The sequence below is a fragment of the Diadema antillarum genome, unplaced genomic scaffold (genome assembly GCF_040938485.1).
Source record: "Diadema antillarum isolate AM-2024a unplaced genomic scaffold, OU_Dant_1.0 scf00000188, whole genome shotgun sequence".
NCBI classification, from domain to species: domain Eukaryota; kingdom Metazoa; phylum Echinodermata; class Echinoidea; order Diadematoida; family Diadematidae; genus Diadema; species Diadema antillarum.
In genome coordinates, this window is record NW_027271077.1 from 640,081 (window position 1) to 656,398 (window position 16,318).

Consider the following 16,318-nt stretch of genomic DNA (forward strand, 5'->3'; position numbering starts at 1 on the left):
GGACTCTTCTTTGGTCACCCCACCATAACGCATACCCATTTTGATAGTCCAAGACTTTATAGTCGACAGCAAATGGAACCAATAAGATTTCACTGACTCTAACGTCCACAGACAAAAGCGTTGATTAATGTGTTGAAGTCAGAATTAGCACAATTACACAAGCAAGTAAAGATTTAACGTTGATTGATGCATTCTCAATTTGTGAATTAGACGAAAGAATGCATGGTGATGCATTCTCAGTTTTTTAAGTAGACAAAAAGATTTGATAATGATGCATGCTCAGTTTGTAAAGTAGACAAAAAAGTTTAACAATTACGCATTCTCAATTTGTTAAGTAGGAGAAGTATCTAATAATGATGCATTCTCAATTTGTGAAGTAGACGAAAAATTTGACATTGATTAATTCTCAGTTTGAACAGTAGACAAAAGATTACATGTATCATGTTGCTGTATTTGCAGTTTATAAAGTAGACAAAAAGATTACATTTTGATGCATTCTTAGTTTGTGACGTACACAAAAATATTGAATGCTGATGCATTCTTACTTTGTAAAGTTGACAAAATACTTAATGTTGGTGCATTTTTAGATTGTGAAGTAGACGAAAGATTTAATGTTTTTGCTTTCTCTGTGAAGGAGACGAAAAAATTAACGCTGATGCATTCTCTGTTTGTAAAGTAGACAATATTGACAAACTCTCAGTCTACAAAATTGGCAAAAAAAAACAACAACAATGTTGACGCATTCGCAATTTGTAAAGTAGAACAGATTTACGTTGATGCATTTTCAGTTTATAATGTAGACAAAATGATTAGATTTTGATGCGTTCTTAGTTCGTGACGTACACAGAAATATTCAAGGTTGATGCATTCTTAGTTTGTAAAGTTGGCAAAAATACTTAATGTTGATGCATTTTAGTTTGTGAAGAACACGAACTATTTAATGTTTTTTTAAGTCTTAGTTTGTGACGTACACAAAAATATTTAATGCTGACACATTTTCAGTTTGTGAAGCAGCTAAAAAGATTTAATGTTAAGTTCAGTTCAGTTTAGTTTTATTTATTTTCCATCCGATTTCCAACTAAAAGTACAACAAAATACAAATATGCATTAAACGATCACATTATTGATCAGTTTCAAAAGGGAAATTCATAACGCAAATGAATCTTAAGCTATAAGATATGAAATGTAGAACAAAGTAAAATAACTGAGAACACCATTGCATATTTTGAAGGGTTAACCGGAAAAGATGAGAAAAAGAATGATCCAATAAAAAGCATGGCTTGTAATACGTGGATCGCTCGAAACGTATAGTGATATGTTACTAAACAACATCATCATAAACAGCAGTCATTAAGTACACAAAAAGAAAAAAAAAGTTCCGACTAATATTACAATGTTACAACCTGATGCAGACACGCTTCGCTGAGCCTGTGTACCCAACAAATGAATGGTGGAGAAGAATAGAACACACACACACACACACACACACACACACAATAGTAAATACATACACACTTACTCGTGAGCACACTCATGTTAAAAAAAGAAAGAAAACCAAAGAATAAAGTACATATAAACATACGCAACATCGTACAAGGAAAAGAATATGATAACAGTACAAAACAACAACGTATTATTGGTTTTGTTTGTATTGCTATTTTTGTTATTGTTCAATGCATAATGGTGTATGTGTTTTTATCAGGTACGGACCAGCTGAAGAACAGCCAGTGAACAGAAAATTTCAGTGTTGATGTATTCTAGATTTGGTAAATAGACAGAATAAAAAGTGTTAATGTGGTCTCAGTATGTAAAGAAGACAATAGGATTTAATGTTGAATTTTCCTCAAGTTGTGAAGTAGAACAAAAAGATTTAATGCTTATTCATTTTCAGTTTAAGAAGGAGACAAGCACTACAAAAAGATTAAATGTTTTTGCATTCTTAGTTTGTGAAGTAAACAAAATGTTGATGCCCATTTAGTTCGTGAAGTAGATATAAGATTAAGTGTGGATGCATTCCCAGTTTGTGTAATAGACAAAAAGATTTGATATTGATGCATTCTCACTTTGTGAAGTAGACGAAAAAATTCAGTGTTTATGTATTCTAGGTTTGGAAAGTAGACAAAACAATTCATTGTTAATGTAGTTTCAGTTTTTGAAGTACGGAACAAAAGAGACTTAATGCGGATGCATTCTTATTTGTGAAGTAGACAAAAAGTTTCAATGCCGATATATTTTCAGTTTGTGAAGCAGAAAACGTGAGAAAAGAATTATATTTGTTTTGCATTCTTAGTTTGTGAAGTAGACAATAAAATTAATGTCGATACACTTTTTGTTTGTGAAGTATACGAAATATTTAATGTTGATATATTCTCAGTTTGAGAAGTGGACAAAAATATTTCATGTTAATGCATTCTCAGTTTGTGAAGTAGACAGATTGAATGTTGAATCATCCTTAATTTGTAAAATAGTCAAAACAATTTAATGCTGAATCATTTTCAGTTTATGAAGTAGACAAACACTACAAAAAAAGATTAAATGTTTTTGCATTCTTAGTTTGTGAAGTAGACATAAGATTTAATGTGGATGCATTCCCAGTTTGTGTAATAGACAAAAAGATCTAATGTTGTTGCATTCTCAAATTGTGAAATATACAGAGAGATTTAATGTTGATGCGTTCTCAGTATGTGAAGTGGACGAAAAAATTTAATTTTACTGCATTTTCAATTTGTGAGGTAGACAGTAATATTTAATGCTGGTTCATTTTCAGTTTTTGAAGTATAAAAAGATACAAAAGATACAATTTCAGTTTGTGAAGTAGACAAAATGACTGAATGCAGGTTTATTTTCAGTTTTTGAAGTAGATAAAAAGATTTGATACTGATGCTTTCTCATTTTAAAATGAAGGTAAAAGTATTTCATGTTTACACGTTTTCAGTTTGTGACGCAGACAAGAAAAAAAGCTGTAATGTTAATGCGTTCTCACTTTGTGAAGTAGACAAAAAGATGTAATGTTTATGCAATTTCAGTTTGTGAAGTGGACAAAAAGATTTGATATCGATGCATTCCCATTTTGTGAAGTAAACGGAAAGATGTAATGTTTATTCAATTTCAGTTTGCGAAATACACGAAAAGATTTAATGTTTTTGCATTCTTGGTTTGTGAAGTAAACAAAAAGATTTAATGTTTTTGCAATCTTAGTTCGTTGAGGAGATTTAATGCTGATGCATAGAGTTGGATAGAGTTGCGAGTGCCCATGGATGAACAAGCAATAGGGCTCTTGGTGGCGTGCACATCTTTGAATAGTGCTGAGTAATTGTGCACAGGTCACTAGAAATGTTGCTTTAAACCTGTTCTAGATATTTCTTACTGACCAATCTAGTCTTCAGTAGATTTCATACATGGTTGAAAGTGGTCAGAAATAACTTTGTGTTCTGGATATCAATTCAAATCAGTTCTTCCTTAATTGTTTGTGGATGTAGAGTAGTGATCAATTATTTTCAAGTAAGGTAATGTAAGAGCATGTTCTTAAACTTAATTTGGTGAATTTCAGCTTGTAGTTTGCCGCATAAATGGCTATATGAGAACACCTCTGTCGAAGGCATTTCTGTGTAATGTTTGTAGATTCATACTGCACTACTTATGAAATGGCAAATAAAAAAGTACAAGTAGCATCACGCCACTCATGTGTGCATCATGAATCATTTATTGCTGATGGTCAAGTATAATGCATTATGTAGGTCAATGGTACTATATAATCAGTCTATGTTTCCAGACCTTATTCATACGACTGATGTTAGTCTCTCATGGTGAGTGCAATTTGAAACAGTATATTAAGGCATGCTTGATCTCTGTATGTAGATGTAGATATTACGAACCTTACATTTCATTTTCGAATTAAGAATAATGAACCCCATTTTTATTTTCAGATGAAAAAAACCTTCGAAATAACAAACCTTTTTCAGTTTTTGGATGAATTAAACTTTGGAATTATGAACCCTCTATGAACAATGAACATTCAGAGCCCTGAACTGTAACCGATGTATCTTGTAGGCATAATCAAACAATAGCGGGAAGGGGGAGCATAATAGATTTTATGCACATCCACAGATGCCCAGAAATAATGTATTTAGTGTGTAATTTTTTTTCATACTTTTCGTTTATGAATATTACATCAGAAATAATAATACAAGTTCTTTTACGTTGTAAACAATGTGCAAAATGTTTTTCTTTTTACACCATAAAGTACTCACTTCGGTTTTGAAATTGTGTGTGTTGCATTTAAATCTTAACATCTGCACAACATTAAATAGTAAGGTGTTTAAATTGTCTCAAGATATTCCCTAAAGGGTCACATGGGGATTATAATGCACTAGAATACTCCGTAACATGCATCCCTTGAAAATGTTTTCCATCAATAAATTTTGCAACTTTGAATGATTGCCATCTAGCTGTTGATTGCCAATTTCGTTTGATTGTTTATACTTTCAATTTTTTTAATACAAACAATTTTCTGGTCTTAAGTGGGTAAAAGGAAAGAAGCTATAGTATGTTTTAAGTCTGGATTCCACTTCACTTTCTGCATGAAATGAATGTGGACGTAGCTAAAAAGAAGTTTCGTTTTTGATAATCCTATAAGGCCTAAATAATCTTGCAAAAAATATTCATTGTGAGTAAAAGATGTGTGGTTACAAGGTACAACTGTATTCGATACCGCAAGATAATGAGTTTGTACAGTAAGTATCATGCATTTACCATTACGCCTGATCCTATACCTGTTGGAACAGGTACACAATGTTATGCCTAAAGCCCATTGCACTTTTGCAGTGACTCGCGAAGATGATTTGGTACTAGAAATGTATTTGGTAAGGTAGAGATTGGCTAACTTGGCCCATGACTAAAATTGATCTATCAATTGATCTATCAATCACTAGAAAATACAGGGGTCATTTTTCTGAACAAGATAGTGGAAGTCATGCACTATGTGCTGCCATGCATACAGAAAGAAGAGTGTCTGATATACAAGTATTTCATAGTTTTAAAGGTTGGTAACTTATTGCGACACCAATATAACTCTTGTATACGGAGATGTCGCACTCCCTGATCCATCTTCATTCACAACACATTCATATGCCATGAAACTGTCTTGCGTCATCAAACCAAAATGTGATTTCATGATTTTACCTCTCAAACTACAGTATACAGTTGAATCATGTAAGAGCTATTTGGGAAGGAAATGTGGTATCATTGTACACTACATGTATCACAATGCTTTCAATAGTGACTCACACTTACTTGTATATAATCATCATCATTTTCTGTCAGTGTAATGATATGCTGACACTACACTTTAATAGTGTAATATGTGTTAAAGTACACCGGTGAAAACATATCATTCATAACACTGCATATGAATGAATTCTGATAGGTTCATTGTGGTTGAACAGTTTTAGACCCTCGAGATAACATTAAATGGCAACTCAATAATCCTTCATTACATACCACTAAATACTTCACCCTCATGTTTTGCCAAACCAGAAATGATTAATATGGAGATTTGAACTTCAAGATGTGGGTTTACGCCGGAGCAGTATTTAAAGTCAAAATGTATGAGACAATCCCCAAACCATGCATGCTGTGTCGGGTGATATTCGTCATTCCGAAAATTCGTTAATCCGAACATTAGTGGCACTAATCCGAAAATGAAATAAAGTTCGTTATTGCGAAGGTTTGTTAATCCGAAGATGAAAAATAAGGTTCGTCTTCCAAAGGTTCGTTGATCAAAATATAAAATAAAGTTTGTTATTCCGAAGGTCTCTTTATCCGAAAATGAATATACGATTCATTATTGCAAAGGTTCGTTAATCGAGAAAATGAAATAAAGTTCTTAAAAGGTTCTGTAGTATGCACCTTTATTCATTCTTGTTTGGATTAATGAACATCTTTTTCATTTTCAAATCAGCGAACCTTCAGAGTAACGAACCTTGTGTCATTTTAAGAATTACAGAATCTCTGGAATAACGAACCTTCGGAATAGCGCCATGCATAATAAATGTTGGTATTAACGAACCTCATTTCATTTTCTAATTAACGATTAACATCTAGACTATATAGGTATCCAGACTTTTTGTGTATTTCGAGAAATAAAAGAATCATATTTTATTTTAGGATTAAAAAGCGATCAGAATGATGAATATCACCAACATCACATCATGCAACTCATCAACAGTTGGTTTGTCCTCTTCAGTTTTGATTGGACAAGAGTATAATTGAATCCGTCTGCAATTTCTCGAAGTATATACAGGTATGGTATTACCGGACAGCATGGTTATTCCGGACGCGCACATTTTTGCGTACTAATGACATATTAATACGCGCAGAACTTCGTAGATTAGCCTCACAGAGCGTTGTATGGACCGAAATTGCAAAAAAAGAAAAAAAAAAGAAAAAACGTGACATGAAAATGTAACAACACTGAGAAATTCACATTTCACCTCAGATTTAGAAGAAAATCGCAACGTTTTATGGCGTGAACTGTTCGAAATGTTCAATATTATTCAGGGCTCCATGGAAGACCACTATTTATTGGTGAATGGACTACCCTGACAAAAGATTAGAAATAAATAAATAAAAATAAAATAAAAGTTAAACATTTTACCGTACATTACGAAATTTGAGCCTCATTTGCCAATTTTTTCTTTGTCGTCCGCTCGGTAAGAATATGTACGGTGAATCGTTGGTATGAATTGTGATTCTGGTGCAAGGAAAAGGTGCGAAAGACCTCGATTATTCCATTACGAAAATCGTGTCCGGAATTATAATGCCATTTTACACCACGCAAAAAGACAACTTTTTGGAGAGGGGTATATTTGAAGTCTATTTTCCAAAAATTGGAGTGAATAATTTTCATGATTGTGCCGAATTTGTAATTTTCAGGACTTTGTGAATATCAATTGGTACTATTTTTTGCCGAAATTTCATCCTCTAAGTACGGAATTCTGAGCCAAGAGGAAAAAGAAAGTATTTGTTTGTTTGTTTGTTTGATTTATTTTTCTTCCAACACAATTTCATACATAAATCAAAATCATTTTCAGCAATATCACATGGAATATCAGTAAGCAGATTACAAGTACATGATTCAAAGAAGGAAAATCGATGTGTAAATCACTTTCATTAACAAATTATAAATCGTATTAAAAATTTTCCAAATAATTATTTGAGAAATTATGCGGAAGAAGGACTGCCACTAAAAGAAAGTGTCTGGTGATACGATCCACTCTCCTACATGAAAGTGTATGTCAGTATTTCCCTTGTTGTTGTTTTTTCATATAAAAGTTCCACACTGCATTGTTGGCTTTATCAACAATGCATGGAGTAAAATCAGGCAAACATAATCAAATAGTAGCAGTTTCGTCAAAAGGCAGAGGAACACTATGAACTTTATGGTTCTTTCTTGACATGCAGTTGCAAAGGGGTGTTGTATTCTCTGTAGCATCTAAACCTTCCCGTGATCAACCCTAAAGGGAGAACAAAAGCCATGATCTGAGGGTCATGATATTTTGGACAGATTTTTATAAAACCATGTGCTTTTAGTCCTTCCCTTTATTCTGCTTGAAACTGTTTTACAGCAAAGAGTGCTCTTTTTCTTGGCAACACCGAAACCAGTTGCAAGAGTACATTAATGCATTGACTTATTTCATTCTTCATGTAAAAAAAAAAACCACACACACACAAAATAAAATGTGAAAAGCCAATGGCACTCAATGCAAAATTATGAGTAATATGCATGGTGACATAATCATATAAAGATATAAAACTATCGGATCAGTTTTCAGCTAACAGCTTCATGAAATGGAGCTGTCAGCTTCATGAAATGGAGCTGTGCCTATCTCCTATATCTACATAGAGATTATTGAAGCATACGTAAATACATTGTTTACTATGTAACAACTCTATGTTAACTTTCAACACTTGCAAAGATATCTGGAAACAAAGAGGGCGATATATGAATCTATCCGCAACCAGCATCATTTCTAAAGTCGTCCATCTATCCATCATACTTAGATAATGTGTATATGACATCCAATTGATGTCAAATTCTCACAGGAAAATTGATTTGTGAGTTCATTCCCCGGTACATTCGCGCATAAAGTGCACACTATGTTTTATTAAACAACACAAGAGCTAAAGCCCACGAATGACTACACAATAATGATTAACACAGAACTTTAGAGAAGAATTTATAGAATGCATTAAACTACTGGTGCAGATCTTAAGGTGACATACGATAAGCATTGCAGTACATGTATATACCTTCACATAGATTCCCCAACAACTGGTAATAATTCCCTCCATATCTCCCAGTTGTTTAATCCTATGGGTTGTCAGCATTCCATAAGTCGGAAATGTATGCTTGTACTCCACTTACAAGCATTATGACTTCCAACCAATAAATTTCCACCAATGGTCTGTAATAGTACTAGGTATTTAACAACTTTGTAATCTTACTTAGATATGAAAATACCATTTTGCCTTTGCAAACAGAATCTTATGGCTTGGCCCTAAAATGGTGAAGTACAGAATAATAGTTTTAATACACGAAATTATGGCTATAATGTGTCAATTGATTAATATTGCTGTGGCCAGTTTCAGAATAGCCTTAAAATCAACTTTCAGCCCATTACTGTCCCCCACTCTTCACTTTTTGCCCTCCTTACAACCCCCATATATCGCTTCCTTCTTCAATTCTCCTCTTTCTAGGCTCTTCTTCTGCCAAGCAACGATCCGGTTAAGGACTAGATGTAACATGGTGTCACCACAAACCTTTCTCCCTCATTTACTTCACCATGCAAACCTTCAAATAACACATAATCTTAAAATCTGTTCTTAATGACTGCTCTGGGGTTCTAAATGCACAGTCTAGTCAAAGTAAAGAGCAAGTCAAGGTAGGCAAATGGAAATTTGACCTCGCAACAACATATCCCATAATTTTATAATGAAAATTCATAGAAGCTTTTCATCGCTTTTTAAAAATCTAATTTCTGATGACTTACACATGAAGTTGAGAATCGAGGAGGTTTACATGGACAATGGGTACAGTCATTCAAGTATGTTCTGTGGAGAACACCAACAGTGCTAAATAGTAACAAATGATTGCTAGTTATAAGTTGATGGCCATCATTTTACTATTGACCAGTACTAGTGTGGAATAATGGTTTGTAACCAAACATCATGCTCACTTCCCCTTCACTATCAAAGCTGTAAGCTGAATATGATCCCCTAAGGGTACCTATCATAACACTTCATCGGTGTTATTTAATCAAAAACACATGTACAATGCATACACAAGACGCATGCATGGTATATAGGTACACATATGAATTAAGAATCAAAATTCATAACTTACTGACCCCTTCTACAAATGCAAAATTACAAAATAGTATTCCTTATACATCATTCTCGTCGATCTAACATAAATCTTTACTATCAATTCAGTGAATTGCAGTGATATTTCTGGTTACAGAAAATTTGCAATCAAGCACAAACTCAGTATACATGTACATAAAAATAGAACTAGTACTGCAACTTGTAAATTGCGATGTTTGACTACATTTCCTCAATCTAGCATTCAGCATGACGAGTTAAAGTATCCATGTTCATGTATGCACTCTCCTGCTGACTCTCTAGATATCTGCTCATGGCATCGTAGCACAGTTTGTACTGGTCCTGCAGATAACACAATATTGAGAAAGAACCACGACAACATTACATTAACTAGAAATGTCGCTTTGGCGACTGGTATGCCTCCGCCATAATGCATGATTTTCCCAATAGGTCTAGATAGTACATGTGGACAATGTGTGATTACATTTTCACAAAATTGGCAAAATACTGAAATGACAAGTTTGTCACAAATGTGTTGAATGTTCACCTTCCTTGACTTAGGTTTAATTGGATGAATAGGAGAGCATGTATCTAGGGATTTAAGGACTTTAACTTGACTTTGGCCCATTCATACATTTAGGCATTGAGTAATTTTCAAGGTACAGGTGTGGAGAAAAAGTGCAATTTCTGAATTGAATAGTAAATTGTTACCATTTTCATCTGGCCCTTGACCCTAAAATTCATAAGATAATCACTTTCAGGTAGAACATGCATAACATGTAGTAAGTTTCAAGATAACTTGAGCCACTTCCGAGATATGAAGGAAAAAGTTAGTTCAGCACTTTCACTTGATCTTTGACCTTTTGACCTTTGAGGCAATAAAAGAAGTTAAAAAAAAAACTTTCCAGAGAATTTCTATTAGGTTACACATGCATACACCAAGTGTAAAAAAAAATAACCCTGCTGGCATTGCATAAATATGAGGGAAATAGTAAAATTTTGAAGTGTTGCACTTGACCTTTGACCCTTAACATTCTCTAGATAATCACTTCCAGTCAGTACATGTATATACTATGTTCCATGAAGATACATTGAACAATTTTCCAAGGCACGGAGAAAAAAAGAAGTTTTAATATTTTTACTTGACCTTTTGACCTTTGACCTTTGACCTCATGACCCAAACTTTCACCAGAGAATTTCAATTGGGTAATACATGTATACACTAAGTTTCAAGAAAATATCTTCAGGCATTCAATAGATATGGTGGAAATAGTGAAATTTTATGTATTTGACCCTGACCTTTTGACCTTTGACGTTTGACCTCATGACCCAAACTTTTACCAGAGAATTTTAATTGGGTAATACATGTATACACTAAGTTTCAAGAAAATATCTTCAGGCATTCAATAGATATGGTGGAAATAGTGAAATTTTATGTATTTGACCCTGACCTTTTGACCTTTGACCTCATGACCCAAACTTTCACCAGAGAATCTTAATTGGGTAATACATGTATACACAAAGTTTCAAGAAAATATCTTCAGGCATTCAATAGATATGGTGGAAATAGTGAAATTTTATGTATTTGACCTTGACCTTTTGACCTTTGACCTTGACCATGTGCACCCAAAAGTTGATAGGCACAACTTCACCCCCTAATACACATACATGCCACGTTTCATTAGGATACCTCAACAGGTTTTGATAGTTACCTTGTCCACAAAATTCATTACAGACGGACGGAAGGACGGACGGACGGACAACCCGAAAACATAATGCCTCCGGCACCACTTCGTGGCGGAGGCATAAAAACTAAATCATTCCATACATTAATGTTAGGCACAAAACGCCAACACTGGTACCTATATGTAACATCAAGATAAATACAAGTTGTTTGTGTATGAGGGATATGGGATACTATTTATAGTACTGGATATGCTTGGATTATTTTGAAGCTCAACTGCATACAATTTCAGCTCTCCAACTCTTGCAGTGTCTTGAGTTATTTTTGGGGATCCATGTTCTCTAAGACATTGGATTGGCAATGCTCTCTGGTGCCAAAATGAAAACCAAATTGAAAATATCATTCGAAACCATGAAGGCCTACTGTACTTATGAGCTTAGGATGTAAGCAAAAGTAAGACCTTTCAAACCATTACAGTTTTCAGCGTAATAAAACTTGCCACGTCACTTACAACACCTTGTTAAATTAGAGAATGTCAGAATCACATATACATGGATGCTTGATGAGACACTTACAAGTGATTCCACCATGTTGGGTCTGTTGGCACGCAGATTCTTCACTGTATGGAAGATGTCTACTGTGTTCTTTCTCTCGAACTTGTCAATTACAGACCACAAAGCACAGAACACTCCACTCCAACCCGTTCCATTTCTATGAAACATGAAAGGTCATAGCCATAATAAAAACCATATACCGTTTTGCAATTCATGCAAAATGTGAGTGATGATGTATGACCAATAATATTGGTTTATATATTCCTATTCTGGACATTATCTTTCACTAGTTATGTTTGCTCATAACAGAAAGACCATTGTATCGAAAGTTCAGTGAATTTCATAAATTGAATCCGGAGGAATGGGTGTGGGTAAGAAGTGCCTGCTTGTACTTTTCACATCTGTTTGTAAAACTTTCTTTTTGTGAAACAAAATTTAGCCACACTGTCCAAAAGACCTGTGTATGCATAAAAACGGGGAGCATGAAAAGGGGTCTTATCTACTTTATATGACATAATGATAGAAAGTTCTCATTATTTTCTCCTATGTAGAATCTTCCAGCATTTGTTTGAAAATAGCATCAGTTAATACATAGATACCAACTGCCTGATCTCCTGTATTCTCTGCACCATTAAAAGATTTTTCAAACTTGAATTCAAAACACCTATACAGCATTGTACGAAAGAGGTTCATACCAAACAATCCATCCTACCTATGTAGAGTATTTGGTTTGTAATACATGTAATATGACAGGAAAATAAGAAATTCATGGTATATTTGTGCTCTGAGAAGGACATTATTTAAAAAAGGTCATGTCATTGATGAATAAACCTTTTTTTTCTTTGATTATACATTTGTTACTTAGATATTATGCAGAAATATGGCCTTCTGACAAAAAAAGAAGAAAGAAAACAAAAGTTTGTACATCTAGTTCAACACGAAACCTATCCCATTTTAGTAAAGAGAGTTTTCTATTGGAATCATCAATGCTGTACTTAGTCAGAAGTTAGAGTAGGGGTAATACTCACATGCAGTGGACGATGACTGGACCTGAGGTGTGTGAGATCTTGACCGCTTCCTGTGCTGCCTTCACAAGGTGGATGAGTGACATTGGAGATCGTAGCTTGTTGTTTGCAGCACTCCATCCAAACAGTCTCAATTGGGTCACAGTCACACTCTGGTTGTGACAAAAAAAAAAAAGTGCCAGCTTAGAAATTCTTACTATCTGTTTAAGGTTAAACTTAAATTACTACCACACCCATCTCGCCAATCTAAACTGATGTTGTTGTAACTGATTTTTATATCTTATTGATCAAGACTCTTTACTTTCTTTTCATTTTGTATTATAGTAATCTTTGAAGATCTTAAGACTTGCCTTGTGCAAAAATAACTTAATAATTCATGCCCAGAGTGAGTTTCGGTAGTTCGGATTTTACATGTTGGTATGATAGCTGTATCATTTCAATATTTTGTCAATTACCTTGTAATGCTTTTATGCAAAATGCAGTAATAGACCATAAACTTCCATGTCATTATAAAGCCATTGTGGTTTTTAATTCAGTCTCTTGATTCATCCATACGTTTCTCCATCCACTCACACATTAAGTTAGAGCATTAATGGACTTGTGGCTTTGTCTCTTTGATATGATACTAACAAAATTCTAATTACACACGAAAATCCAATGCCATTCTAAGCTCTTCCACAGTGCATTAAAGGTACTTTTTACCTTTGGCAGCAGTGATTTAAAAAAGAATAAAGATATGACATTTGATGCATATGTGTAGGTCTGTTGTACCACAAAACATCCTACCATATAACTTTTTTTTTTTTTGCAATAAAGCCTGAAATATAAGGAGATATCAGTATTTTTTCCAACCGTTACTGTAGACCGTTTAGTCTGGAAACATTTTTATTATAACTATTGTTTACATTTTGTGTATTTAACAATAGTTAACATCAATTATATGGATTAAAATTATTACAGTGGCTGTTTCTATCCCCAACTCCCATTTTGGAACTATTTTGAAGAACTAATGCTGGGTTTTTGTTTCTTCTGAAAATGGTAAATTATGCCTTTAACTATCAATGGATACACACACATACACACAGATAGAAATAGACATGTTTTCCCCAAAGAGCATAGAACTGCTATGCATGAGAAAATACAAAGTACGGTATCAGTGAAATCTAGTTTTGCTTTCAAAGTTTACACAAACCTCTCCATTGTTGGAGACAGTGAAAGTGTCGCGGGCAAAGTGCGGTCCACTCGAAGATCCTACTCGTGCAATGTTTAGAGATCCCATCTGAATAGTGCCCTCATTGGGCCAGTACTGAGGACATGTCTGAAATATAGTGGAAGAGAACAATGAAGGGATAAAAATTACTCATGGGCTATGTTAACACATTGCCTCAGGGAACATGATGATCCCTTTACAATGCTTATACGACAATTTGAGATTCTCTAGAAAGCTTGCGTCCATCAAGGTGTAGACAAAATGCAGAACGAAAATCTAGTTAATCTGGCAACTTCTCCACATGTCATGTTCTTGAAAAATTCTGTTCACTGTCTTTATCATTTCTAAATACTTCCCGGGTTTTTTGCACCTTCGGAAGAAAGCTAAATTTCCCATTAAAATTTTCAAAATTCTTACACGGAAGTGAACATTCTGACATCGCCAGCACTCCATCGTCGTCAGGACAGCTCGCATTTGGGGAGAGGAGGCCAGGCGAGATCCAATGATTTATGGATGCTACCCGCCAAGTGAAATGAAAATCTATCATCTCTAAATTTAAGGAGTTAACACATGAAGCACACCGAAACACACATCGCACGCTAGACAATTAATAATTGCAATTGCTCACTTTCGCCAGGTAAGTCAAAATTTTATGAAATATATCAAGAAATCACTCAGAACGTAGAGTTGAAAGTTAAAAAAAAATACAGGTCCCTATCTTGTCAACAACCGTTTACAAGTAAGATGTACCACATGGCGTGTTGTGTGCTGGTTCTTTGGAGTATCCACTTACCCCATCGGTTGGGTCAAGCTCATTAAGCATGACAATCACAGGACACGTCCAGTCAAAGACAAGCCGCCATATGTCCACTACTGTATTGGGCAAGGGAGCCTGGGTAACTACAAAGGCATCCTCTTCTGTGAAGGTCTGCAAAGAAAAAAAACATCAACATTGAAGCAGAGTAATAGCTGCAGTGGTAAAATAAAAATGGAAGAAATAAATAACAGTGTAACTTATTACAACAGGCAGTCCTGACAGCAGTACATGTAGTAACAGCAGTGACAGCAGTAAGTATTAGTAGAAGTAATCTGCGTTTTGTTTCTGCCTGCTCCGTTGAAGCATTCAAGAATTGGGAATCTTCAGTGGCCCTGCGTAATCACATGATGGACACAGCATCAACTGCAATGAATTTTTTTATTTAAAAAAGCATAGCTTTGATGGAGGTTACCATTTGTTTTAATAATTTGAATTTGAGGTTTCGAAGCAGTAAATTATGTATAAGTCGTGTATAGTTTCTTTAAACTCATTTCTGTCATCTATTTGATTTCGTCTGTTTTCAACACGTCATGGGAACCTATGACTTTGAATGAACTCCTAGCGAGTATGAGGTATTCATCAATACTCACATCCATTAGCGATGCATTGATGTAATCAGTGGAATCTTCAAGTCCTTCTGAGACAAGACAGGGTCTCTTTGTCTCCACTTGAGGTGCAAAGAAGAAATTTTATGTGTTATTATCATGCATGATTGAGCAGAATACAAGATACCCTCCCCAACTCAAGCAGGGCAGGCACAGGGGGGGGGGGGGGGGAAGGCCCAGACCCCCCCCCCCCCCCCCCTCACACACACACACTTTTTTTCAGAATACATAGGGTCTGACCACTTGGGCCCCCATTTTCTTTCTTTTTTCTCCTGGAAGTGGCACCAGAAATTGTGGTTGAGCTCTTTTTTTTTCTCTTTTCTTTTTTTCCCATTAACCCCCGGAAGCTGTACCATCAATAAAATTGCCATGAAAGGCTTTTGTTTGTTTGTGTTTTTTTATTGTTTGTTTGTTTGTTTGTCAACTTATGAAATCCGGAAGTAGCAGGAGAAAAGTGCAGGTAAGACTTTTTTTTTGTTGTTGTTGCTTGTCAGCTGATCAAACTGTAAGTGGCACAAGAAATATCAACTTCCCTCCCCCACGTTTAAAAATGCAGCCCCGGCCCTGTTCTTAACCCTGTCTTATTGACATCATCTCCTAGACATCATCTCTTCGAAGAGGAATTTATTTTCTCCTAACAATACTGAAAGACAGAAATATAAGTGGAGAAATTATCTAGATTATTTTCTTATTTAGAAGTGCAAGTTCCATCAGTTGGATGCAGTGACTCACAGGGCAAGATGTCTGGGAATTTGTTCTTGTTCTTGTTCTGAGGCATCTTTCCTCCTTTAAAGGCGCTGCTAGGAGGAACTGGTGCCAGAGAGTCGAGCAACTGTAAGAGATCAATCATTCCGTCAGATTAAAAGAGCTCTCTCTAAATTGTCCTCTGAAGAAAAGCAATGGGTAATTCTTTTTCTACCTTGGCATTAGTGAGTGCAATGTGAAGTGATCACTGTGACAATAGATGCCCTTTGCCAAGCCAGTTGATCTCTGTAGGGCTATATCATGTTTATGCCACATTCCACTACAACAGATTTGCCTT

The 16,318-nt window shown here is 35.0% G+C and overlaps 1 protein-coding gene across 1 annotated transcript in view; it reads right to left on the reverse strand.

Moving 5' to 3' along the window:
• Positions 1–8,898: 8,898 nt before the first annotated feature.
• LOC139723383 (uncharacterized) overlaps positions 8,899–16,318 on the reverse strand; it is an 82,948-nt gene continuing 75,528 nt past the window's right edge. Inside the window, exons 30-36 of the mRNA XM_071634630.1 lie at positions 16,009–16,108; positions 15,262–15,338; positions 14,648–14,782; positions 13,837–13,962; positions 12,648–12,796; positions 11,641–11,776; positions 8,899–9,723 (exon numbers count right to left, since the gene is read on the reverse strand). Of these exons, the coding sequence (XP_071490731.1) occupies positions 9,619–9,723; positions 11,641–11,776; positions 12,648–12,796; positions 13,837–13,962; positions 14,648–14,782; positions 15,262–15,338; positions 16,009–16,108 (828 nt within the window). The 3' untranslated portion in view covers positions 8,899–9,618. The remainder of the gene's footprint in view (positions 9,724–11,640; positions 11,777–12,647; positions 12,797–13,836; positions 13,963–14,647; positions 14,783–15,261; positions 15,339–16,008; positions 16,109–16,318) is intronic.